The sequence below is a fragment of the Stenella coeruleoalba genome (assembly GCF_951394435.1).
Source record: "Stenella coeruleoalba genome assembly, chromosome: 19".
NCBI lineage: Eukaryota > Metazoa > Chordata > Mammalia > Artiodactyla > Delphinidae > Stenella > Stenella coeruleoalba.
This window is the reverse complement of record NC_137165.1, coordinates 2,983,924-3,010,345: the sequence shown is the minus strand read 5'-3', so window position 1 is coordinate 3,010,345 and position 26,422 is coordinate 2,983,924. Positions and strand designations below refer to the sequence as shown.

The 26,422-nt window shown below is 39.6% G+C and overlaps 1 protein-coding gene across 15 annotated transcripts in view; it reads left to right on the top strand.

The window, feature by feature from the left end:
• Positions 1 to 26,422, top strand: part of NCOR1 (nuclear receptor corepressor 1) — a gene marked incomplete at its 3' end in the record, with an annotated part of 141,940 nt that overhangs the window by 9,291 nt on the left and 106,227 nt on the right. For 14 of the 15 annotated variants that reach the window (XM_079904393.1, XM_079904388.1, XM_079904399.1 and 11 more), the window contains exons 2-4: positions 12,408 to 12,585; positions 19,814 to 19,947; positions 26,058 to 26,250. In XM_079904393.1, the coding sequence (XP_079760519.1) occupies positions 12,478 to 12,585; positions 19,814 to 19,947; positions 26,058 to 26,250 (435 nt within the window). In that variant the 5' untranslated portion in view covers positions 12,408 to 12,477. Of the gene's footprint in view, positions 1 to 12,098; positions 12,181 to 12,407; positions 12,586 to 19,813; positions 19,948 to 26,057; positions 26,251 to 26,422 lie in introns of all 15 variants that reach the window. The other variant, XM_079904394.1, reaches the window with a different exon arrangement.

Sequence of the window (26,422 nt, the reverse complement as noted above, 5' to 3'; positions counted from 1 at the left end):
TGGCTTCTGAGTTTCATGCTCTGCTTAGACCTTCCTTAGTCTAAAATTTAAAATATTCATCCATCTATTAAACTGAAAAAGCAAAGTGAGGAATATTAAGTATAGTATGCTACTGCTTGTTTTAAAGAGGAAACATAATGTGTACATATTCACTTTTATATCGGAATATTTCTGAAACAAAACCTAAGAAACTGGTATTCCTTGTTGCTTGCTGTAGGATGGAGAACTGAGAGGCACATGAGTGAGAGACTTGATTGTATACCTTGACTGTATTTTTTTTTATTTTTTTATTTTTTTGGCTGCGTTGGGTCTTTGTTGCTGTGTGCAGGCTTTCTCTAGCTTCTGAGATTGGGGGCTACTCTTCGTTGTGGTGTGCTGGCTTTTCATTGCGGTGGCTTCTCTTGTTGCGGAGCATGGGCTCTAGGCGCATGGGCTTCAGTAGTTGTGGCACGCGGGTTCAGTAGTTGTGGCTCACAGGCTCAAGAGTGCAGGCTCAGTAGTTGTGGTGCATGGGCTTAGTTGCTCTGCCACATGTGGGATCTTCCTGGACCAGGGCTCGAAGCCGTGTCCCTTGCATTGGCAGGCGGATTCTTAACCACTGTGCCCCCAGGGAAGTCCCTTGATTGTATTTTTAAAACAAAGAAGTCTTTAGATTTTAATTGTTTATTTTATTATTATTTTTTTTGCTTTGCCTTCCTTTCTTTTCCTTTTTTTAAACTTCTAATTTTTGGGGTCCATCTGGAATTCATTTCTAGTATAGGACATGAGGTAGACATATATTTTGGGGGGATAGAGGTGTGTATGTTTTTTCCCCTGAAATAACCAGTTGTGTCAGCACCATTTGGTGAATAATCCAGCCTTTGCCCCAGTTACCAGATTTGCACCTTCTATCAGTTTACTAAATATGTTTGGAACTGTTTTTAATCTGTTATGTTTTCTTGATATATGTTATCATATTCTTTAAATTACTGTTGTTGTATAATTTTGATACTAGTAGGGTTAGTCATCTGTTCATTACTCTTTTTTTTTTTTTTTTCAGACTTTGGCAATTCTGGTCTATGTATTCTTCTGGATGAACTTTAGAATCATTCTGTGAGGTTCAAAAAGAAATCTTGCTGAGATTTTTATGGGGAATACTGAATAGTGATTGGCAATATTGAATTCATAGGTTAATTTTAGGAAAATTGACACCTTTGTGTACTTCCTATCCTTTTTTTCAAACAGACTTTTATGTTCTTCAGTAGATTTTCAAACTTCAAATAAGTTCTGCACATTTCTTGTTTCTTTTGTCCAACAAATATAGTAGGGAATCAAACAGGGAGTTTATATTCTAGTGGGGGAAGCCAGTTTAAGTAAAACAAATGAGTGCATTTCAGATTATGATTGATCTATAGAAGAACAAAAAGGGTAACTGGAGGGTGGCTGGGTAAAGGCCCTTATGAGAAGATGGCATTTGAACTGAGACCTAATTTTGAGGAGTCCTTGGCCCCAAGGGTGAGCCAGGAAGAGCATTCCAGGCAGAGAGTAAAGGACAAAGGCCTGAGTCAAGGAAGGACCTGGCCCTGGGTGAGGGAGCTGGAAGGAAGCTCCTTGTGGCCTCCTGAGCAGTTGTGGGGGCGGGTGGGAGCCCCTGGGCCACAGTGAGGAGTTCAGCTTCTGTTTGAAGTGCGTGGCAGCTCCGGAGGAGTCTTGAGCAGAAGAGTGATGTGTTCTGATTTATGGTTTAAAAAACATTTGGCTTTTTGAGTGGAGAAAGTATTGAAGTGGGAAGTCCAATTAGGAGTTTCTTGCAGCAAGAGATGAGGATGGGGGTAGTCAAGATGGAGAAGCATGGGAGGCTTGGGGGCGGGGCATGGAAGGAAGGCTAGGACTTGCTGTTGGAATTGGTGTGTTGAGAGCTAAGAACTCTTACGTGCTGGGGAGGCCGTGTGTGCAAAGAAGAGATGGTCCCTGCCCTCAGAGGTCTCTGATGGTTTTGTTTATTATTATTATTATTGTATAGAATTCAGTACCTTTTAAGTCAGTTGCTTTTTTTCTACTTTATTTTGGTATATACCTTAGAAGTAGAGTATGTTCATTAGCCTTGTTTTTTTTGCTTCCTAATCTTTAGCAGTCTCTCTTAGCAGGTCAAAGGGGAGGCAGCAAAACATGATCTTTAAGATAGCTCTGAGCTAAAAAAATTACCTTGTAGAAGTTACTCAGCCTCTCCAGTGCCTTACTTAGGTGAGCTCGTGCACACCGTGCTCTCAGTACACTGCTGGGGATGTAGCAAAGCCTCAATAAATGGTGACTTTTTGTTATTCTCCTTAGGTATTGTCATGTCTATTAATCCCAAGCATCCAAAGTTAACATTTTTCTTTTTTTTTTTTTTTTTTTGTGGTATGCGTGCCTCTCACTGTTGTGGCCTCTCCGCGTTGCGGAGCGAAGCGCAGGCTCCGGACGCGCAGGCTCAGTGGCCATGGCTCACGGGCCCAGCCACTCCGCGGCATGTGAGATCTTCCCAGACCGGGGCACGAACCCGTGTCCCCGGCATCGGCAGGCGGACTCTCAGCCACTGCGCCACCAGGGAAGCCCAAAGTTAAAATTTTTCTGATCTCAATACCCTGTTCTTTGTGTTGATGGAGGAGAGGGTTGGTAAATAGTTGTCCTTTTTTTTTTTTTTAAGTCTTTATTGAATTTGTTTCAATATTGCCTCTGTTTCATGCTTCGGTTTTTTGGCTGCGAGGCATGTGGGATCCCAGCTCCCCGACCAGGGATCAGACCCGCAACCCCCCGCACTGGAAGGCAAAGTCCCAACCACTGGACCGCCGGGGGGTCCCAATAGTTGTCCATTTTCACTTTGAAATATATTCATTCTTATAGCTGGAGTGAATATTGCTCAATTTAGAGAATTAGGTTAGTACAGTGCCGCTGTGCCACAGGGTTCTCAGTCATCTGCCGGCTGCCGTCTGCCTGCTGCTGCTGTCTTTGGAAACTTCTCCTTTCTCACCTTAGGTAGGGATAGCGTAGTGTTGTTTTCACTCAAGAATTATTTATTGAATGTCTGTATTCTTAGATTAATGAAATGATTATGCCCATATTAATGTGTTCCTTTCATTGTCATACTTTATCGGGGGTAGGGTAGTCTAAAATGTTTTTTTCTTTAGCTCCCCTTTATCTGTCTTCTAAGTGAGATGTCATTATGTCAAAAGAGGCCACAAATAAAACACCTTGTTAATGACATTCCCCCAGAGTAACTCCTCCCCGCCCCGCAAAGGGAAGAATGCTTTAGATTATTTTACAGGAGAAATTCTGTTCCAGTTTAGCACCACTCTGATCTCATACAAATTACAGAGTTCACTTGGATGGTTCTAGCCTCTGTATCCTCTCCTGGAGGCTGGACCCCGAGATAGGCTCAGATGGCTCCAAACCTTCGCCAACCCAGAGACTCTTAGGTGGTTGGGATATCCCAGGGGGTGGTCCTTAGCCTCTCCCTGTCTCCTGGGCTTTTGGAGTTGGACTAGAGCTGAACTGCTTTGTGAGAATTAATGAGACCCGATTTGCCTCAGTTTAGTATCCAGTGTTTGGCACCTGCAGTGTCATAGAGGCCATTCTCGTATGCCATACTTTTGTATCGAAAAGTATTATTTGGTCATTTAAAAGAAAATTGAATTGTGTCCTTTTCCTGCTTTGGTGAAATGTGGATTTCACCTCTGTTGTGACCCTTGGTGGAGTCATTCTTGGTCATCTAAAGAGGCGTCTGTAGTCCTTCCACAGCGAAGTATATTTTTAGCTCTTTTTCCAAGACAGCTTAGGCCACCTTGAAAACCTATCCAAGTACATTTTGATTATGCAGAGATTGTAGGCCAAAAGCCAGGAGTTCCTGGGGAGAAAGGATTTGTTTTTTTTGTTTTATTGGTGTTTTTTTTTTTAGGATTGCATTTGAAATATTGTTTTGCAAGATAAGTTTCCTGTTGAGTAAATTTGTGTGTGAGTATGTGTGTCTTTATTATGTTAATATGGGAAGATTCAAAGAGAAATTTAAATAGACTGACTTCATTTTACTGTATTTTATTACCTGTTTGCAAAACGTTGGAGGCTAGTTCTGAGTTTATCTCCAAAATTCTGATAAAATGTGTGCTCGTCACTTATAACAATGACATCTGGTTTTAGTATATTATTTTCATCCTAGAATACAATTATATATGTTTATGATATGAGGTTGTTGCACATAAAATCTTGACCAGGTTTCTTAAACATTTCACAGAATTTTTATAGTCCATGAGTCAAGCATGTAACTGTGAGTTAATGAGTTTTGGAGCTATGAAGTGAACTTAAAATTGGAAACTGCCATTTAAGGTTTTCCCTTCCCCTTCAGCCTCCACTTTAAACCGATTCTTTTACTTCAGTTGTTTTCAAACTGTCAAGTGTTCTGTGGAGGTGTCTTGGTGAGCCAGGACTGGAGTGAGGGTCCGAGGCAGGACGGGAATGGGGAGGGGGCTGAAAAGACAGATTTAGGTTCCGCGTTCTCCCTGAATCAGAGTATTTCTTCTTTGTGTATTTTATACATTTGGCTTCCATGTAAGATGTTTGAGGAAAGAAAGAGAGCTGGTTAAACAAGGGTCTGAACTGTTGTGTTGTGTCTTGTGGGTAAGTTTTTTTTGTTTTTTTTTTTTGCGGTACGCGGGCCACTCACTGTTGTGGCCTCTCCCGTTGCAGAGCACAGGCTCCGGACGCGCAGGCTCAGCGGCCATGGCTCACGGGCCCAGCCGCTCCGCGGCATGTGGGATCTTCCCGGACCGGGGCATGAACCCGCGTCCTCTGCATCAGCAGGCGGACCCTCAACCACTGCGCCACCAGGGAAGCCCTAATCTCTAGTTTTGCTGATGCTTTGTTACCACCTGTGGTGGGCTGATAGTAACTAACTTTAATTTATTTTTAAGATGATTCAAATTAAACTTCACTAAAATCACATGAGAAAACTGGGACGTCATGAAGGATTGGTTATGATAAAAGGGAAACACGGACAAATCATTTGACTTATATTTGAATGACATTGTATGTGTTGAAATCAGGACTATCATTGCTGAAAATGAAAATAAAACAACACTGTACTCTATAGATCTCTCATCATGTAGGCCACTGATGGAAAAAAATTTGGATGACCTTGAGCTAAGATCTTTCCTTTTGCCTCTCCATTCCATTTATAGCTTTATTTACTTAGGATGTCTGAATTGGGAGGAGAGCTCAGAGACAGATCACCTAAGCATTTCTTAGGGGTGCAGATCAGAATTACTTGGACAATGTATAAAATATTTGTGAGCATTCATACAGTGAAATACATTACAGCAATAGAAAGAATGAAGAAGCTCTTTATGGAGTCATGAAAACGATTGTCAAGATCTATTAAGATGTTAAGTAATAAAAGCAAGATATAGAACAGTATATTATCTACTCTGCTCCCATTTATGTAGGGGGCAAAGTGTGTGTGTGTGTGTGTGTGTGTGTGTGTGTGCGCGCTGTTTCTAAAGGATACTCCAGAAACTAGTAACTTTGGTTGTCTTTTGGGAGGAGAACTGAGTAGAAGCTGGGGACAGGGTGAGAAGGAGATTTTTCCCTCTGTATTCTGTGGTACTTTGAGAAACTCTTAAACCTTACGTATAATATCTATTTCCAGAAACAAAAACAAACAAAGCCTCCCCCCCCCGCACACACACACGTTGACTTTTCCCCTTCCACTAGCAGGTGCAGGTGTGTAGGAAGGGAGTGCTGCCCAGGTGGTTTTTTTGTTTGTTTTGTTTTAATTAGTAGGAAGGAATGGTTTATTTTTATTCATTTATTTATTTTTAAAATTTATTTTATTTATTTATTTTTGGCTGTGTTGGGTCTCTGTTGCTTTGCGCAGGCTTTCTCTAGTTGCGGTGAGTGGTGGCTTCTCGTTGTGGAGCACCGGTCTAGGCGTGCGGGCTTCAGTAGTTGTGGCTCTTGGGCTCTAGAGTGCAGGCTCAGTAGTTGTGGCACACGGGCTTAGTTGCTCCGCGACATGTGGGATCTTCCTGGACCAGGGCTCGAACCTATGTCCCCTGCCTTGGCAGGCGGATTCTTAACCACTGCCCCACCAGGGAAGCCCCTTGGTGGTTTTGATGGGTGGTCTCACCGCACATCTCAGCCTCTCAGAGTAGCTCACTACCTGCTGAGAAAGCTGCACAGCATCACAGAGAACACTAGCTTCTCCCATTTTTGCCGCTGACAACTTTGTGACATAGAGAAATGATTGAATTTCTCTGTGCTTCAGATTCCTGGTCTGTGAAAGCGCTGTTAGTTGGGCCTTGTGGGGGAGCAGGCAGGAAGCAGTCCGGGAGGCGTTGGCCCTCTTCTCACCCCTTCCCTGGCTGCTGCTGGGACAGCAGGAACAGTGCAGTGAGTAGTAGTAAGGATGGTAACATTTAAAAAGTTGTTTTCTCTTAAGTTTTCTTTTAAGGTTAGATTGAATGGCAGTTCTCTAGAAAATTTTATTTTCTAAGCCTAGCTGGGTAGGAATTTGGATCAAGTTGGTGCACTGAATTTTGCTCTTCCCAAATCCCTTAAGATGATGAAAAAGAAAAAAGAAAACTTAAGCCGTGTGTCAATAATATATAGTATTGTTTTCTGTATTTCGAACATACGTATCATTCTACAAGTTGTTTTCACCAAGCTTTACTTTTTTTGAGGTTTATATGTATTGAAACATAGCTGTAGTTTATTCATTGTAACTGCTGTATAGTATTTTATCATATGAATATGGAATTTAAGCTGTCTTCAAATTTGCCTATTGCGCTGCTGCAATAAATATCCTTTTGTATGTACATGCGAGTTTCTCTAGGGTATATCCTGAAATTGCTGGGTTGTAATAAGAATGATTCGCATTTCAGATCGGTGTGGAAAGGCAGACATGTTTAGTAAGAGTTTTGTTTGGATAATTAACTATCAAGTAGTAAAGAAAATACATCTAGACCCCTACCTTACCATTCTTTAGAAAAAAATTTAGATGATTAAGGAGCTAAATGTATTAAAAAACTTTAAGAAGTGTAAAAGGGGAAAGTAGAAGAATATTTGAAAATTTTGGGGTAGAGAAGGTCTTCAGAAAGACAAAACAGGTTATGAATGCTGAAAGAAAATATTTGTAACGTAAGGTCACACACCAGCAGAATCCCATGCAGTCTCCCCCACCCAGTCTCAGGCCTGGCCTCAGTCACCCTCTCCCTCACTCCCCCTCAGCATCCTTGCTTTGCCTTAGGGCTTCTCTAGTTTCTCTCCATGGAATGCTCTTGTCTTTTCAAGGCTTTGGCTCAAAAGTCATCTTAGAATATAATTTATTACCCAAACTGGGACCGTTTTGAGAAGGAAATGGAGCATAGTTAATAACTGCACTGGGATAGTAGTTGTAAATTGGGTCTGTTTCAGGAAATTGGGGCATACGGTCATCCTAGCTGAGATTGGCTTTCTACCTGCCAGACGTGTCTCCCTTTCCCTTCTCCCATCCTGTTTTATTTATAGCACTTTATCATAGTATTTTGTGGTCACTTATTGTCTACGTTACCTCAAGATAAGATGCCAATCGTGGTCTCATTCTATGCCAGCATTTAGAGCTGTTGACACACAGTATATACTGTTCAGTAGATGTTAACTGAATACGTACATGATATTTCTGCCTTTGGCCTTGAAGTCTTGTGAAGATGTGATAGACACATGAAAAATAGAGAAGTAGTGGTATATACAAATCATACTTATATAAAACAAAATGTTCTCATTTATAAGAACTTTTTTTTGTGGCATGTTCTAAGTAAAATTTTTCATTAGCTAAATTTCTTAAAAACAATTTTCTAAGCTTGTGTATTGGATATTTAGGACAGTTCCTTGAGAAACATCCTCAGGCATTCATTTTTGGATATATCTGTATTGAATAACCAAATGAATTCCTCGATGTGGATTTGCTGTGGTAGAGGATATGCATATTTTCAAGGCTGATGCTGTATAAATTGCCATTCTTCTTTAGAAAGCAATTTGTACCCATTTTACATACACACCAGTAATGTGTGCAACAGTACCTTTTTCTCTAAACCCTCACCAGACACTAAGCATTATTTTTTAATATTTTGCCAGTTTCTTTGTTTTACTTTTCTGTCATTATTGAAGTTGACTTCATTAATTTTATTTCCTTTGTTAAGCTCATATTTCTGTCATATCTTATATTTCTGTTGCGATCATTTTTTCTTATTGACTTGTAAGATACATATGTATATGTATATCAGAATTTTGCTGTTGTGCTTTTTCTGGTTTGCGGTTTGCCATTTTAGGGTGTCTTTGTTTTACAGAAAAATTTTTTCTCTGTCAAAGATAACAATCTTGTTGTTTGTGCTTTTGGGGGTTGTGCTTAGGAGGGTGTCCTCTGTCCCTTGTTTGTATATGTGTTTCTGTTAGGTTTCTTGAAAGTCCTGCAAACGTTACCTGGTCTTTTGAAGGACCCCAGATTGGAAATCACTTTGGGAATATCAGTGTCCTTAATTTTCTTGCCTTATCCTAAGCGTCAAGGAACAAATTAAAGGGACAAAAAGCTTTCTGGAGAGAGATTTAGGACAGAAACCTACGACTGGATGCAGTAACTCTCTAATACTGTATTTCAGCAAAAAGATGTCTTTGCTTATAAGATACTGTTATTTACCTCTAAGATTAAAGGAAAAGTACTACTCATGAAACCATAAAATGCTAGTGATTGTGGGATGGATATTGACTTCAGAGTTTTTAAGGTATGAACATGTGGGTATTAGAATTCGTGAACTATGGAATATGTCAACTTGGACTGCAGCACAGTTGTTTTTATTTATTTTTTAATAAATTTATTTATTCATTTAACTTTTGTCTGCATTGGGTCTTTGCTGCTGCACGCGGGCTTTCTCTAGTTGCAGTGAGTGGGGGCTACTCTTTGTTGCGGGGCACAGTCTTCTCATTGTGGTGGCTTCTCTTGTTGCAGAGCACAGGCTCTAGGCATGTGGGCTTCAGTAGTTGTGGCACACGGGCTTCAGTAGTTGTGGCTCGCAGGCTCTAGAGTGCAGGCTCAGTAGTTGCGGTGCACGGGCTTAGTTGCTCCGTGGCATGTGGGATCTTCCCGGACCAGGGCTCGAACCCGTGTCTCCTGCATTGGCAGGCGGATTCTTAACTACTGCGCCACCAGGGAAGCCCCAGCACAGTTGTTTTTAAATCTTGTGGTTGCATTGTATAGTTTTTTTGCTTGTCTGATTTTGACTAGGTAATTTTTTAAAAAAAGCTTTATTGAAGTATAATTTATGTACCTTAAAATTCATCCATTTACATTGTACAATTCAGTGGTTTTTAATATATTAGAGATATGTGCAGATACCACTACAGTCAATTTTAGAACATTTTCATCACCTCAAAAAGAAACCCCAATACAATTATTCAGCCTTAAAAAGGAAGGGAATTTTGATACATGCTAACACATGGATAAACCTTGAAGATTTCTGCTAAGTGAAATAAACCAGTCACAAAAGGACTGGTGACTCATATGATTCCACTTATATGAGGTCCTTAGAGCAGTCAAGTCCATAGAGACAGAAAGTAGAATGGTGGTTCCAGAGGCTGGGGGAGGGGATGGAGAGTTAGTGTTTACTGGGTGTAGAGGTTCTTGTGGGGAAGATGAAAATGCTCTGAAGATGGACGGCGTGATAGTTGCACAGCAATGTAAATGTACATAATGCTACAGAAATGTACACTTAAAAATGGCTAAAATGGTGAATTTTATGTTATGTGTATTTTACGACAGTGAACAACAAAAGAAACTGCATACACTTTAGCCATCACCTACTATTCCTCCACCCCACCCCACCATCCCTAAGCGCCCACTAATCTACTTTCTGTCGCTATGGATTTGGCTGTTCTGGACTTTCATATGAAAGGAATCATCAGTCACTATGATTGGCTTCTTTTACTTAGCATATGTTTCAGAGTTTGTCTAAGCTGTAGTGTGTATCAGTGCTTTGTTCTTTTTTGTGGCAGAATAATATTCCCTTGTATGAATATACCTGATTTTATCTATCTGTTCCTCCGTTGATGGACGTGACATTTGGATTGTTCAACGTTTGTATAGTTATTTTGGGACTTAACTTGAGATCTCATGATTCTAAGACGTAAAAACCTACTCCACCTGTATTAAGCAAAGAGGACTTACTGTGAGACTATGTAGGCCGTTTAACAGGTATCCAAGGAGAAAGAAAGAAATACAGCACCTTCTCTGGGGGCTGATTCAAGGAGTGTGAGCCTAGGCAGTTCCCAGTGTGTCTCGGAGGGCCTTTGAGGTCTCTGGGCTCCACTTCTCTCTGCTCCTGTTCTGGTCTGTGTCTGGACTGGCGTCCTCTGCTCCCCTGTAACTTCTCTGGCACATGCTCTGGCTCACCTTGACTCCTACTCTGGCCAGTTCGCAATAGCTAATGTTCTCAATTCAGATTCCTGGAGGGGGATCTGATTGGTACAACCCGGGTCCAATAGAGTAGTTCACTTGACATAAACATCATGTCAAAGCCACACCTTAACAGGGCCAGAGTTTCTAGGAGTGCAGGGTAGAAGGAGTGCAGAGACCTGGTGTGACCTGCCTCTGTAGGGCACTCATGCTAGTCAATCTGAAGATGGCCTGATTCTCTAGGCCAGTGGTCATCAAACTTTCTGGCCTCAAGACTCCTTTTATACTCTTAAAAATTATTTGGGACTCCAAAGAGCTTTTGCTTATGTGGGGGGTTATATGTGTTGATATTTACCATATTAGATACTAAGATGGGGAAATTTAAAAGATATTTATTTAAAAATAATATAAACCCAAATCTTAACGTAAATAACATTTTAATAAGTATTTTCCAAAATATAACAAAAAATTTGATGAGAAGAGTGGTATTGTTTTACATTTTGGCAGACCTCTTCTGTATCTGAAAAGAAGGTAGCTTGTTTCTCATTTCTGCTTCAATCTTGCAATACGTTTTTTTTATATATATAAATTTATTTTATTTATTTATTTTTGGCTGCTTTGGTTCTTCGTTGCTGTGCGCGGCTTTCTGTAGTTGCGGCGAGCAGGGGCCACTCTTCGGTGCGGTGCGTGGGCTTCTCATTGCGGTGGTTTCTATTGTTGAGGAGCACGGGCTTTAGGTGCGCGCGCTCAGTAGTTGTGGCTCGCGGCTCAGTAGTTGTGGCTCTCAGGCTCTAGAGCGCAGGCTTAGTAGTTGTGGTTCGTGGGCTTAGTTGCTCCACGGCATGTGGGATCTTCCCGGGCCAGGGTTCGAACTTGTGTCCCCTGTATTGGCAGGCGGATTCTTAACCACTGTGCCACCAGGGGAAGCCCCAGTATGTTGTTTTGATGGACGTTTATGAAGAAAAGCTAACCTCAGGTAGACATGTATTTAGAAAAGGGAGGGGGTATTTTAATAGCCTTTTAACATAATTGTGGATATTCTTTGATATCACACCCAAACCAGACAAATGGTAAATTTTTAAAGGTTAGTTACTGTGTAGAATCTGAAACCATATTAGTAAACCTTTCATATTCTGTCACATTAAACATTTATTGGTTTGTCTTGCGCCTATTTATTTAACTGTGGTAAAATGTTTTGTACTTTAAATAAATATTTCATTTATGCCTTATTTTGTAATTCTGTATTGGTCATTTGGAAAATACTGATTCATTGAGTTATGCAGATCTTCAAATTTCATTATGTAATATCACACTTGTTAATACCACCACCAATCTTGCCAGAAAAATCTTTAAATGTGGGGAAGCCGTCAGGCTCATGGTGACAGATGGAAGTTTTTCCAAAATCCTCATTTTCAAAAAAAATTTGGCAGTTGTTTTTCTTGAAGTGATAAGACTCACTTTGTTCTTCCTTGAAAGCTTTTCTATCCCTAATGCCTTCTTAGGCTGTCATTTTGGGGCAGAATTATTTAATAAAGACAATATTTCCTCTGCACAAATGCTTACCTTATAAATACTCTTGAATCCTTTTAACAGTTGACTTTTTCACAACCCCCAAATTTACAGCCATAGATTTTTGTTTTTGTAATATGTAATATTTGCGTTTCAGATATTTACTGAAAGAAGGATGTTTACTGAGCAGTTGCTATGTGCTGGCTCCTGAGCTAAGATTTTATGTGTGTTCACTTTGTGTAGGTACTGGTATTATTTGTGATATGTTAAAGAAACTTTTTTAAGTATAGAGAAAAAGACCCATTGATGTTTTTAAAGCCCCAGTAACTTCTATTATATTAAGTAAGTAAGAGAGAAAGCTTTTACTGATAATAGTGGTTTTGTTTATGTAGCTATAGTTGTGTTATTGGAAGCACACCTGGTGCTTTAGTACTTATCAATTCTTTTCTTTCCCCATCCTGTTTAGGTGATTTCCTAGAAGCATGATTGTTTGTTGCACTTGATCTCACAACCTGGTGAGGACTTCTTTACTGATAATGTCAAGTTCAGGTTATCCTCCCAACCAAGGAGCATTCAGCACAGAGCAAAGTCGTTATCCTCCCCACTCTGTTCAGTACACCTTTCCCAGCACCCGTCACCAGCAGGTAAGGAACAGCTATTATGCAAGTTGCATACGTATTTTGTGTTTTTCTTTACTCTTTCCATTTAATACATTTGTTGGTCAGAAACCAAATACAATTATATATATATAAAATTGTTATATATATTTTTTAATGGCAAGAACCATTCTCAAAGGTGGGGGACCAAAGGTTAGGGATTAATTATATTTATCTTCTTATTGTGACTTTATGCCAGATTTCAGGAGGTGAACATGTCTCTGCTTCTGATTGTAGGAGTTGTTGATGGATAGAGAAGAATCAATTGCCTAGAGTTTCTAAGTTAAGACCTCTGTTTATGCGCCAAGTTCTGGTTGAGTATTAAGCTGGCCGGATGACTTGGCCTCTCTTGAGTGAGGGCCAGGTCCTGTGCTAAGGTTTTCTGTATGTGTGTTTACTCTGTGTAGCTACTGGTATTATTTGTGATATATTAAAGAACCTCTGCCTTGAGAGATTTGATGGTAGGAAGATGAGTTTGCATGATTGTTTTACCTTGTGAAAAATAAAATAGGTGAAATTATCAGCTTAGAGTGTGCCAGGGACGGGGGTGTAAGAGGTTTGAAGAAAAGAGAAGGGAAGGGATGAAATGGTCATTTTGGAGAACAAGAAAGCACACTTACCAGCAAATATAGCTGAGTACTACTGGGTACTACCGAGGACTCCTTTAAAGCATGGTCATGATTACAAAGTGAGAAGGGACATCCTTACGTTGTTTCTGTTTAGGGGAACATTCAGTCTTTCACTATTAAGTATAATATTAGTCGCATTTTTTTGTAGATGTCCTTTTTTGGTTGAAGAAGTCACTTTCTACTGCTAGATTGAGGATTCTTACATGGTTAGGTGCTGAGTTTTGGTTGTGTGTCCTTCCTGCCCCAGTGCTATTCATCTGATTACTGATTTCCTAGGTTATTGTTGCTGCTGCTTTCTTTTTTTTTAATCGACTTTGGGATTTACTTTATAATAAAATTGTATTATATGTGTACATTTTGACAAGATTCATACAACCATAAAACCACCACCAAAATGAAGAAAGAAAAAAATGTCTATCACCACAGAAAGTTCCCTTGTGCCCTGTCCAGGTCAGGCCTCCTCCCCCACTTCCCACAAACCTCAACTCCCAGGAAACTGTGGTCTGCTTTCTGTCGTAACAGATTACCTTTGTCTTGAGTTTCACATGAACTCTTTTGTCAATGGCTTCTTTTCTGTCCCATAATACTTTTGAGGTTTATCCATGTTCTCGCGCATCTTGGTAATTAATTTCTTTTTATTGCTGGGTATGGATATACCATAATTTGTTTATCCAGTCACTTATTCCAGTTTTTGGTTATTACAAATAAAATTGTTTAGGAGATATGTATCTATGTATTAGCTGTATCTACTAGATTACATAAAGAAGCTTTGCCTTCTTTTCTTATGGTATTCTTGGGAGATACGTTTTTAATCTTATCAAGTCCATTTTATTTTTGTCTTTAATATTTCTTGCTTTTTGTGTCATATTTGAGAATTTTTTTGCCAAACTCAAGGTCACTAAGATTTTCTTCTATGTTTTCTTCTTAGAGGCTTTAAAACTTTGGGTTGTTACATTTAAGTTTGTGATCTATTTTGAATTACATTTTGTTTATGGTGTGAAGTAAGGGTTGAAGCTATTGTTTTGCATGTGGGTATTCAGTTCTAGAAATCATTTGTTGAAAAGATTATCCTTTCCTCACTGAATTGCTTTGGCATTTTCATCGAAAATCAGTTGATCATATATATGTGGGTATATTTCTGTTCTCTCTACACTGATATGTTTTGTCTTTCTTTATCTCACAAATGTGATTTTTCTGTGTAAACAAACATTTAATCTTTTAATAAAGCACTGCACACTGTCTTGATTATTAGAGCTTTATAATACCCTGAAGCTAAGTAGTGTGATTCTTTCCTGAATTGTTGTTTTGGATATTCTAGCACCTTCGCATTTTAGAATCAACTTGTCAGTGTCTACAAAAAAGCTTGCTGGGATTTTGATTTAGACTGTATTGAATCTAGAGATTAATTTGGGAGAGAATTGACAACTTTGAATGTTCCTGTCCATGAACATGGTATATCTCTCCATTTATGCAGGTCTGCATTAATTTTTCATAGTAATGTTTGGTAGTTTTCAGTGTACAGGTCATGTACATCTGTTGTCACATTTATTCTTAAATATGTAATATTTTTAACGTGATTGTTACTGGTACTTATTTTTGAATTTCAGTTTTCAGTTCATTGCTGCTATGTATATTTATCTTCTATCCTGCAAACTTATTTGCTACTTCTACTTGCTTTTTTATGGATTTCATAGGATTTTCTGTGTAGGTGATCCTGTAACCTGAGAATAAAGACAGCTTTTGCTTCTCCCTTTCCAAACTAGATGTCTGTTCTCTTTCTTCCTTATTGCACTGGCTAAAATACCTAGTACTGTGTTGAATAGAAGGGGTGAGAGGGAACATCCTTGCCTGGTTTCTGATCTTAAGAGGAAAGCATTCAGCCTTTCACCATTAGGAAGGTTATTAGCTTGGGAAGTGTTTCCTCCCCCTGTATTTTCTTAAAGAGTCATTGTAGGATTGGTATTGTTTTCTTCCTTAGATATTTGATAGAATCTAAGCCATTTGGGCCTAGAATTTTCTTTGTGGGAAGAATTTAACTGATAAATTATTAACTCAATTTCTTTAACAGTTATAATTCAGATTCTTTACTTTTTCTTGAGTCAGTTTGGGTATTTTGTTGTTCAAGATACTAAATTTATTGCTGTGATTTATCATACTATTTCCTTATTGTTTCAGTGTCTTTTAGATCTGTTGTGATGTCATTCCTTGTGTTAATAAGTGGTTTTTTTCCCTTTTTTTCTTTATTAGTCTAGTTAGAGGTTTATCAGTTTAATAGATTCTTTTCCTTGAAGAACTAGCTTTAGTTTCATCCATTTTTTGCTTTTTTTTTGTATTTTACTGATTTCTGTCCATATTATTTTCTCCCTTCTATTATATAATTGCCCACATATATGTGATTTCTGACTCCTTTCACTTCTTTGTATATATTCAGGTTTCCTTTTGCTACATTTTCTTCCTGCCTGAAGAGCATCGTTTATTTCTCTTAGTGCAGGTGTTTTGGCAGTGAACTTGCACAGCTTTTATTTACCTGAAAAAGTTTACTTCAACTTGAGTTTTGAAGAATGCTTTCACTGGATATAGAATTCTAGGTCGACAGTTATTTTCTTTCAGCATTTTAAGAGATGTAATTCGTTGAACTCTGACGTGTTTGGTTTCTGACCAGAAGTCTTTGCTCATCCTTATCTTTGTTTATTTAAATATATCTTTTCCCCCCTCTGGTTACTTTTAAGATTTCTCTCTTTATCAGTGTTTTTCAGCAATTGATTTTGATGTGCCTTTGTTGTGCTTTTTGAATGTATGTGTTACTGACTTTAGCATTCACTGAGCTTCCTGCCTCTGTGTATTCGTCATTTTCATAAAGTTTGGGCAGTATTCAGCCATTATTTCTTCAGGTATATTTTCTGTCTCCTCTACTCTAGTTTCCTTCTGAGACACCAGTTACTCCTATATTATTTTATCCTACAGGTTACTGGACCTCTGGTCTCCCCCCCGCGCCCCCGCCACCGTTTTTGTACCCATTTGCTTTATTTTGCTATGGTTTTCATGTTCACTGATCTTTTCTTCTGCAGTTTCCAACCTACTGTTAATTTCATCCTGTGAAATTATCATTGCAGGCATTGGATTTTTAATTTTTGATTAGAATATGAACATTGCTGGATTTTGCTGTATTCCTTTAAAGAAGGTTGTATTCCTTTTGGTAGGCAGTGAAGTTACTTTTGAGCTTTATTTTTAAACACTCTTAAGGCGAGTTTAGAATAGTCTTTATTCTAGGTCTAATTTATCCTCCAATTCTGAACTTGCCACTTCTGGGCTATCTACTGAATATCTCATGTATCCAGTGAGATTTCTTATCTCTGGCTGGAGGAAATTTGAATGAGGTCTGGCCTTGTGTGAGCTCTGGGAATTGTTTGTTTTATCATTCCTTCTAACAGTTCTTTCTTCAGAAGTTGTTCTTAGTTCAGCCTTTAAAGACTGGGCTATGCTCTCCCTATGCATTACAGATTGGAATTCAGCCAAACACTTAAGGGAACACAAATTCATATTTCAGGAAATATTTCTCTGTGTAACTCCCTCCTCTCTGGAAGTCTCCAGAAATTCTATCTGCTTTCCCAAACTAGTATGGTTGCTTCTTCAATGAATAAGATTCTGGGGCACTGTTTGGATGCAATTTGGAAATCACCTCCAGGCAGAAAGCCTGGATTATGCTAGGACTCCCCCATTTGTGTCACTTTTCTCAGAGGTCAAGTCCTGTGCAGCCTATTGTCCAATGTCTGAAAGGAATTCCTACACTTTGTCCAGTTTTTTTTTTGCTGTTTACTGTGGGAATGTAGTTTGGACAGTGTTACTTGCTCATAGCTGGAAGCAGAAGCGTACTATTGTTTCTTTTATTTCGCTCCTTACTCTTCATTTGTCTTGCTGGGTGCATCCTTTAGGAATTCTTTCAGAGACACTGTCACTGGTGAATTTTCTGAGTTCCGGAATTCTGAAAAGTCTGTAGTCCTAAAACTTGAACGATGATTTGGTTACTGAATTTGTAGGTTCAAATTTGTTTTCCTCTGAACTTGGAATATGTATTTGTGTTTCGTTCTGTTCAGTGTTGCTGATGAGAAGTCTGCTTTTATTATGATCCTTCTTACTTTGTAGGAAACCAGTTTTTTATTATGACTAGTAGTAGAGTTTTCTCTTCATCTTTTGTTTTCTAAGATTTTGACACGTCCAGTGTGGATTAATCTTTTAAATCTGCTCAACTTTTCTCTTAGGCCGTTTTAAATCTGAGGTCTATGTCTTTTTTAACTTCTGAGAAATGCTATTCTATTATTCACAGAATATTGCCTCTCACCTGTGGATATTGAATGTTGGAACCTTTTACTGTAGCTGCCATTTCTAACTTTTGTAATTTCTGTATCTTTGTGCTGTACTGTGTTATGAGAGAATTCCTCAGTCCTGTCTTTGCTTGCATTTGCCCTTCACCTCTGTCTGTTCTACTATTGTTTAATTTCAGTGATCAACTTTTTACTTTCTTTAATTGTTATTTGGTTCTTTTTGAGGATATTTTAAATACTTTTGTGTCCTTTTTCACTTTCACTTAATCTTGTCTCTATTTCTTTGGATGTAAATTCTTTATTTTTTGAGTTTTGACATACTTTTTTTAAAAAATGATTTTGTCTTAAGTGTTTTTTCTTATTTATGTTTTCAACTTTGTACCTGATATATTTTCATAGACTGTATGAGATAATCTTTTTACTGTTATTTGCTTCTAATGAAAGGTTCTGGACCGCCTGTCCTACTCCATGTTTCAGTCTGGCCAGCTCTACTTTATCTGTTTATGATTTTCTAAACTTTTGTTGATATATAATTCATATAACATAAAATTCACCATTTTTAAGTGTATAATATAGTGGTTTTTCATATATTCACTATGCTGGGCTACCATTACCATTATTTAATTCTAGAACTTGTCCATCACCCAAAATGGAACCCCATACATAATAGTAGTCAGCCGCAATTCCTGTCTTCCCTCCGTTCCCGACAACCACTAATCTACCTTCTGTCTCTTGATTTGCATCTTGTAGACATTTCATTTAAATGGAATCATATGTGGCTTCTGAATCTTTTTTTTAAACTTAGCATTATGTTTTCTAGGTTCAACTGTTTTGTAGCATGTATTAGTACTTCATTTTTTTAAATGGCTGAATACTATTCCATTGTACAGATATATCATGCTGTTTATCTATGTATGAGTCGGTGGACATTTGGATTCTGTCTTCTTTTTAGCTATTGTGAATAATGCTGCTTTGACAATTTGTGTACAAATTTTTGTGTGTGGACATATGCTTTTAGTTAGTTTGTCTGTATACCTAGGAGTGGAATTCCTGGGTTATTTGGTAATTATGTGTTTATCTGTTTGTGATTGTTAATATCTTTTCAAAAGAAGCTTTGACCTTTTCAACAAAAAGTCAACAAAAGAAAAGTAGAAAAACAAACATAAAACACCCACCTAGAATGATGGAAAAACTATTACTCTTAACTAGCAGGTTGATTCTCTGGACTTCTGTTTCTTAATTTGTAAATACACGTGGATTTAACTAGATGGCTTCTGTGTCCCTTCCAGCTTACCCATTTTAAATTTAAGATAGGAATGCTTTTTAGGATTTCATATTGAACACAAGGGTTTGAGACCTTATTATGTGAATAATATAGATTAGGAGTTATTGTGATATGTTATTAGAAGAATAAATCAAATATAGGTTGAGACTTCCCTGGTGGTGCAGTGGTTAAGAATCTGCCTGCCAATGCAGGGGACATGGGTTTGAGCCCTGGCCTGGGGTGATTGCACATGCTGCGTAGCAACTAAGCCCATGTGCCACAACTACTGAAGCCTGCGAGGCTAGAGCCTGTGCTCTGCGACAAGAGAAGCCACTGCAATGAGAAGCCTGCGCACCACAATGAAGAGTAGCCCCCACTTGCCACAACTAGAGAAAGCCTGCACGCAGCAACAAAGACCCAATGCAGCCAAAAATAAATAAAATAAATAATTTTTTTTTTTAAAAAAAAAAAAATCTGCCTGCCACTGCAGGGGACACGGGTTCGAGCCCTGGTCTGGGAAAATCCTACATGCTGCAGAGCAGCTAAGCCTGTACTTCACAACTACTGAGCCTGCACTCTAGAGCCCGCGAGCCACAACTGCTGAGCCCGTGTGCTGCAACTACTGAAGCCCCCATGAGCCTAGAGCCCGTGCTCTGCAACAAGAGAAGCCCCTGCAATGAGAAGCCCCTGCACTGCAACCAAGAGTAGCCCCCGCTCGCCACAAATAGAGAAAGCCCACGTGCAGCAATGAGGACCCAATGCCCCATAAGTAAATAAGGTTGAACAGGAAATCTCATTTTGAATTCTTTTGAATGATATATAGTTAATGTTGATTGTTTTAGGTTATGGGAAAGAGTTAAATCAGTGAAGGATTGAAATCATTGCTGCTTCTTTCCATACTTAGTGGACCATAACTGCCTTTGTTCATTTGTCCTGGGTTTGGTTTCATGATGCTTTTCACTTCTTGGTTAATAATTAGTTTCTGATTATTTTACCACTAGGAGTTTGCAGTCCCTGATTATCGTTCTTCTCATCTCGAAGCCAGTCAGGCCTCACAGCTCTTGCAGCAGCAGCAGCAGCAGCAGCTTCGCAGACGACCTTCCCTGCTTTCAGAGTTTCACCCAGGTTCTGACAGGTAACAGGCTTTCTTTTATGTTTCCAGCCAGGACTGAACTTGTGTCATTTATTTTATTACTTTAATTTTGTTATATTTATCTTGTAATCTTATTAAGCAAGCTGTCATTACAGTTTATATTTTGAGCTCTTTTATATTTGTTGACTTTTTGGAGTAGTTGTCATAATAGTTAACAAACTCTTAAAAACTTGTTTCCAGAGTTCGGAGTTAATGCTGTGTAGTGGGCAGTCTGGTTGACCTAGGTTTGAATCCTGGTCAGCTGTTGTGGACTTTGTAGCATTGTGTAAACAGGTGTTCTCAATTCAGGCTGCGTATTAGGACCACCTGGGGAGGTTTAAAAGCTTGATTCCCAAGTCCCATCCCAGAATAATTAAATGAGTCTCTGGGATTGGGCCCAGGTCATTCTCATTTGCAGACAGGGTTGCCAGTCAGTGATTTAGACTTCTCAGACCTTAGTTTTCTACCTGTAAAAATGAGGATAATAATGGCATTGTCTGCAAAGGATAAGTATTTGGTCGGGTAATGTTGGCCCCGTCCATGGCAGGTACTCATTTTCTCCAGGGTCCTTACCACTTCTGCGGTCTTTTAATCCATTCTCACTCTTATTCGAAAGGATTTTGAAGTTTTGTTTTAGCAGTTTTGTAAAGAAACTGATTTACTATTTTAAAAATATGATTACTCTTTGGGTTTTAAGATGATAAAAGGTTTGAAATTATTCGGCCATGTTTAAAGTCATTGTAAAATGCATTTCTTGGTGAAGGTTGTGGAGAGAATTCAGATCACTCTCCTCTACTATCTAGCAAATATACGAAGATGGTTTTTTTAAAAAGGGCTAAAAATGCACCCTGCATAAAGAAGGAAAGGATACAGCCACTGCCATAAACTTGGAAAAGTGGCATTCAAGTAAGGAATGAGAATATTGCACAACTTGGCCTCCTAGTTCCTGCTTTTACTCTCAAAGAAGCAGTGTTGAAGAAAGAAAGAAGGTTAGTGTAGTCGTAGGATTTCTCATGATTGCTCCCTAATTTGGGAAGACATGAGTGGGGGTGATGATGTGGTGAACGGTGGCTTAGGAATCCCCATTATGCCGTCCTGCAGGAAGGATAGTTACAGCGTGCCACTTTCCAAAGTGCTGAGCCAAAGGCCTCAGGACTGCTTTACATGTGCGGCTGGTGGAGCGGGCCAGGATCCTTAGCAAAGGCTGTCACAGCCCCATCCCAGTTTTCCCCTGATTTGCACCACTTTTCTGTTTCCTCAGGCTATATACTTCCAGAAAAGTTTTTTGTGTTTTGTTTTTTTTTTTTGCGGTATGCGGGCCTCTCACTGTTGTGGCCTCTCCCGTTGCGGAGCACAGGCTCCGGACGCGCAGACTCAGCGGCCATGGCTCACAGGCCCAGCCGCTCCGCGGCATGTGGGATCCTCCTGGACCGGGGCACGAACCCATGTCCCCTGCATTGGCAGGTGGACTCTCAACCACTGCGCCACCAGGGAAGCCCCAGAAAAGTATTTAGAAAGCCATATCCAGTCCTCCATCTGTAGACAAACACATTCCAGGCAAAGTGGGGATGAGCAAGGAAAATGCCCACACACCATTCCACACCAAAGAGGAAGTCTGGGTAAGGTTGCTCATAGTATGCCTGAGCAGGAGGGTAAGGGATGCCATGAACAGGGAAAACATATTCCTGGAAAGGAAGATTAAAGCAATACAGTGTTCCAAAAACAAAGACCCGTGTGTGTAAAGAAGATGAAAAACAAAGAACATGGCCCATGAGTGCTGGGCACTGTAGAACTTAAAATTAATAATGAAGTATTCAAAAGCAAAATAAGGCAACCATATCAGATAAAACGAAAGATTGGACATTCCTGTGCCCCCAAGACCACCATTTTAAATTCAATATATAAAGTGAGAAGGAACAAGGAATAAAATAGATGTGGCTGAAAGTCAGACCTTTGTCTTGGAAGAAAGGTCTAGAAATGATGAGAGTGGATACAGAAGAAAAGGACAGAGATTAAAGCAATTAGCAAGAAGTGGATAAATAAGGAGGGCAAATTAAAATCATCCAGCATGTCATAAGAACATGTGTTTCCGAGGTGGAGAACCTGGTAAAGGAAAGGAAATAATATTCATAACTTTAAAAAAACCCCACTTTTTTCCCCTTTAAAGTGAAGGAAGAGCTCAATAGGTTGATAGGACATACCTTGCTCCAAGAAAAATTTGCACAGAATGATCAATACCGAGACAGATCCTGGTTATCATTAAAGTTTAAGGCTAAGTAAAAGAATTAGGAATCCAGGAAGCAAAGCACAAGTCCTTGATAGGGGGATAAGAATCTGACAGAAGATATTAATAGTAGAGCAATAGCTACTGAGTTCTGAGAAAAAGAAATTGAGATCCAAGAATATTATATCAGACACGTTTAAAAGCAACAAGCAGACGTTTTTAGACATGAAAGCACTGAGCATCTAAAGCTTCTTGAAGAATTTCTACATGATGGAATCCAGTCAAACAAAGAATGGAAGCCGTGGTAAAAGGACTACAGTAGCCATAAACCCATTCAAGTGGAAAGTCCATATGAGACATCTCGATGAATTATGGTTCTTTAATGGAATATCAGTACCAAATCTTGACAAAGTAAAAATAATATAAGTATCCCAAATCAGAGGTACGGTAAGTATTGGGAGAATGTTTAAAGGTATGCATTTGAAAAGTGTGTGTGGAGACCTCCCTGGTGGTGAGTGGTTAAGAATCCGCCTGCCAGTGCAGGGGACACGGGTTCAAGCCCTGGTCTGGGAAGATCCCACACGCAGCAGAGCAACTAAGCCCGTGCGCCACAACTACTGAGCCTGCGCTCTAGAGCCCATGAGCCACAACTGCTCAGCCCACGTGCTGCAACTACTGAAGGCTGCGCGCCTAGAGCCCATGCTCTGCAACAAGAGAAGCCACCACAACGAAGAGTAGCCCCTGCTCACTGCAACTAGAGAAAGCCCGCGCGCGGCATCTAAGACTCAACGCAGCCAAAAATAAGTAAATAAATAAATTTATCTTAAAAAAAAAAAAGAAAACTGTGCCTGCAGTGATTTGATGACTTCTAAAATGGAAATATGTTAGGTTAAAAAAATTAAAATCATAATTTTTTTTTTATAAATTTATTTATGGCTGCGTTGGGTCTTCATTGCTGCATGTGGGCTTTCTCTAGTTGCAGTGAGCGGGATTTATTCTTCGTTGCAGTGCGCGGACTTCTCATTGCGGTGGCTTTTCTTGTTGTGGAGCACGGGCTCTGGGCACGCAAGCTTCAGTAGTTGTGGCGCACGGGCTTAGGTGCTCTGCAGCATGTGGGATCTTCCCAGACCAGGGCTTGAACCCGTGTCCCCTGCATTAGCAGGCGGATTCTTAACCACCGCGCCACCAAGGAAGCCCTAAAATCATAATTTTAATTAATGCTCTTCATAATTATTTTCCTAACCCTTTAGCAAGATTTTTTTTTTTTTTTTTTTTGGCGGTATGCGGACCTCTCACTGTTGTGGCCTCTCCCGTTGCGGAGCACAGGCTCTCGACGCGCAGGCTCAGCGGCCATGGCTCATGGGCCTAGCCGCTCCGCGGCATGTGGGATCTTCCCGGACCGGGGCACGAACCCGTGTCTCCTGCATCGGCAGGCGGACTCTCAACCACTGCGCCACCAGGGAAGCCCAACTGAGGGTCATCTTGATCAGCCAACCATCTTCATAACAAGATTTGTTGAGAAGTCCTGGATTTTCTGCTAGAGCTTCATTAATTTCAGTTACTTCTCCTGATAGAGGAGAATAGAGTTCACTAGCAGCTTTCACACTTTGCAGAGCACCGAATTCCTCTTGTCTGTTCAGTTTTCTCCCAGCTTCAGGCAGACTACAGTAAACATCTCCCAAAGCTTCCTGTGCAAAATTGCCGATTCCCACTCTTCCAACACCATTTTCTGTTGTTACCCATTCATGTTTGTCTGAATTTACGACCCGACAGCAGAGCGGGTCCGGTGCGCAGCACCCGGACGGCGCCCGCCTGCAGTCCCCAGGCCCGCAGGCTGCAGACCGTGGCCCGCACGCTCCGCACCACTCGCAGCGCCATGTATGCAGGGGTGCAGAGGGTCTCTGTGCAGCATCTAGAGCGCCCCCAGCCGGTGGGGAGAGGGTTTATCTTTTAAAAAAAATTAAAATGATTAGGTACATTTCAATAAAAAATTCATTTGATAAATTTGTTTTAAAGCTATTTAAAGATGATACTAATAGATGATGAAAGTCAGTAAAATGTAGGGAATTTTAAGTCTAAAAGGCTACAGAGATATTTTAGTATGAAAATCTGTCTTTTTTGTTTGTTTTGGAAATACCACATTTTATTTTTCTATTCATCAGTTGATAGCTGTTTTCAAGCACAGATTTTTCTGTGGCTATCTATATATTCCTTTTTCTTGGTCCTATACCTAGGAGTAGGATTGCTGATTACATGGTAGTTTTTTTGTTTGCCATTTGGGAAACTACCAGACTGTTTACAAAGTGGCCACACCATCATACGGTATTAGTTTTTTTTTTAATTATTATTATTTAAAAAAAATAAATTTATTTATTTTTGGCTGCATTGGGTCTTCGTTGCTGCATACAGACTTTCTCTAGTTGCGGCGAGTGGGGGCTATTCTTCGTTGCAGTGTGCGGGCTTTTCATTGTGGTGGCTTCTCTTGCTGCAGATCATGGGCTCTAGGCGCTCGGGCTTCAGTAGTTGTAGCATGCAGGCTCAGTAGTTGTGGCACGTGGGCTCTAGAGCGCAGGCTCAGTAGTTGTGGCACATGGGCTTAGTTGCTCTGCGGCATTTGGGATCTTCCTGGACCAGGGCTTGAACCCGTGTCCCCTGCATTGGCAGGTGGGTTCTTAACCACTGCGCCACCACGGAAGTCCTGGAATTGTTTTCTTAATTTCACATCCAGATTGTTCATTGCCAGTGTATAGAAATAAAACTGATTTTTGCATGTTGGTTTTTTTTTTATCCTGTAACTTTGCTCTGTTCGTTTATTAGCTCTAACATTTTTTGTGGATTCTTTTGAGTTTTCTACATATGAGATTTTGTCATCTGTGAATAGAAATACTACTTCTTTTTCAATTTGGATGCCTTTTCTCTCTCTTCTTGCCTAATATTCTGATAAGAATTCCTAATACTATATTGAAAAGAAGTGGCAAAAACAGGCATCCTTGTCTTACTCCTGAAGCTTCCTACTCCAGTATTTTTTGTGACATCATTGTGAATTTTAAGGAGACAATGGGATCTTATGTCTTGAATGAGATTTCAAATTTTTGAAGTATAATAAAATTATAGACCTCAGGGTTTATTTTATCATCTATCCTAAAAACCAAACCCCATGATTAACTTTTCAATGAAAAGTTGTTTTGTGAGACATTCGTTTAAAGCTTGGCTATAGGTAAGATGTCGCTTCTGTAAATACTTTGGTAGAAAATGAAAAGTCAAATTAACAAACACCCATACATAGTACTCTATACAGTATATCATGTAGAGAAATTCAAAACAGATTCCTGACCTCCAAGATACTTATGTACTTGGAGAAACTAGACAAAATACATGTATTAGGGGTCAGAATTATGTATTTAAAGTACTGTTGCATTCCCACTCGAGACTTGTTTTTAAGTCTTAATAATACCTCACAACTCAAGTCATTTATCTTTCCATGTGGCAGTTGCTGGGAAATTTTTTTTTTTTTTTTTCTGCTTGCTTTTATTACTGGTTGAAAATGGTGGCTCTTCTGGTCTAGATTATATTCAGTTATTATGGCATAGGTTTAAAAATACTTTATGGATATTTTTCAGCAACTTCAAATTTTCTGCAAGTTGAAATCTTCTGTTACAACTTTCACTGCTTTATCACCTCTACTCCCACCTACCCTGAAGAAACTTTTCCTATCAGGATTTAGGTTTAATAGTACTTTATAGTGAGGTATATATTCTCCTGGGGTGAGGAAATACATTTGAAAGTGAGCATACCTTTTCTTTTATTTCATAGTTCAACCAGGGATGTTAGCAGGAAGTTGTACATCACTTAAACATTTTCAAGTGATTATTTTCTTTGTATGTATTAGGCCTCAAGAAAGGAGAACTGGATATGAGCAGTTTCACCCAGGCCCTTCCCCGGCAGATCATGATTCACTGGAATCCAAGCGACCACGTCTGGAGCAGGTTTCTGATTCCCATTTCCAGCGGGTCAGCGCTGCGGTCTTACCTTTAGTGCACACGCTGCCAGAAGGGGTGAGGTCTTCTGCAGATGCTAAGAAGGTAAATATTTGTTCTCTTACCCTGTGGAGTTGTCGGTCTGAAATGTTTGTTTAGCCATATTCAGGCACAGCGCCTAAAAGAAAGTCCAGTTATGCCAGTCTCTAAAGGTTAGTGCTATGGGAAAGTAAAAATTTTGTTAAACAAAACTAAAAACCACAGACTTAATACTCCA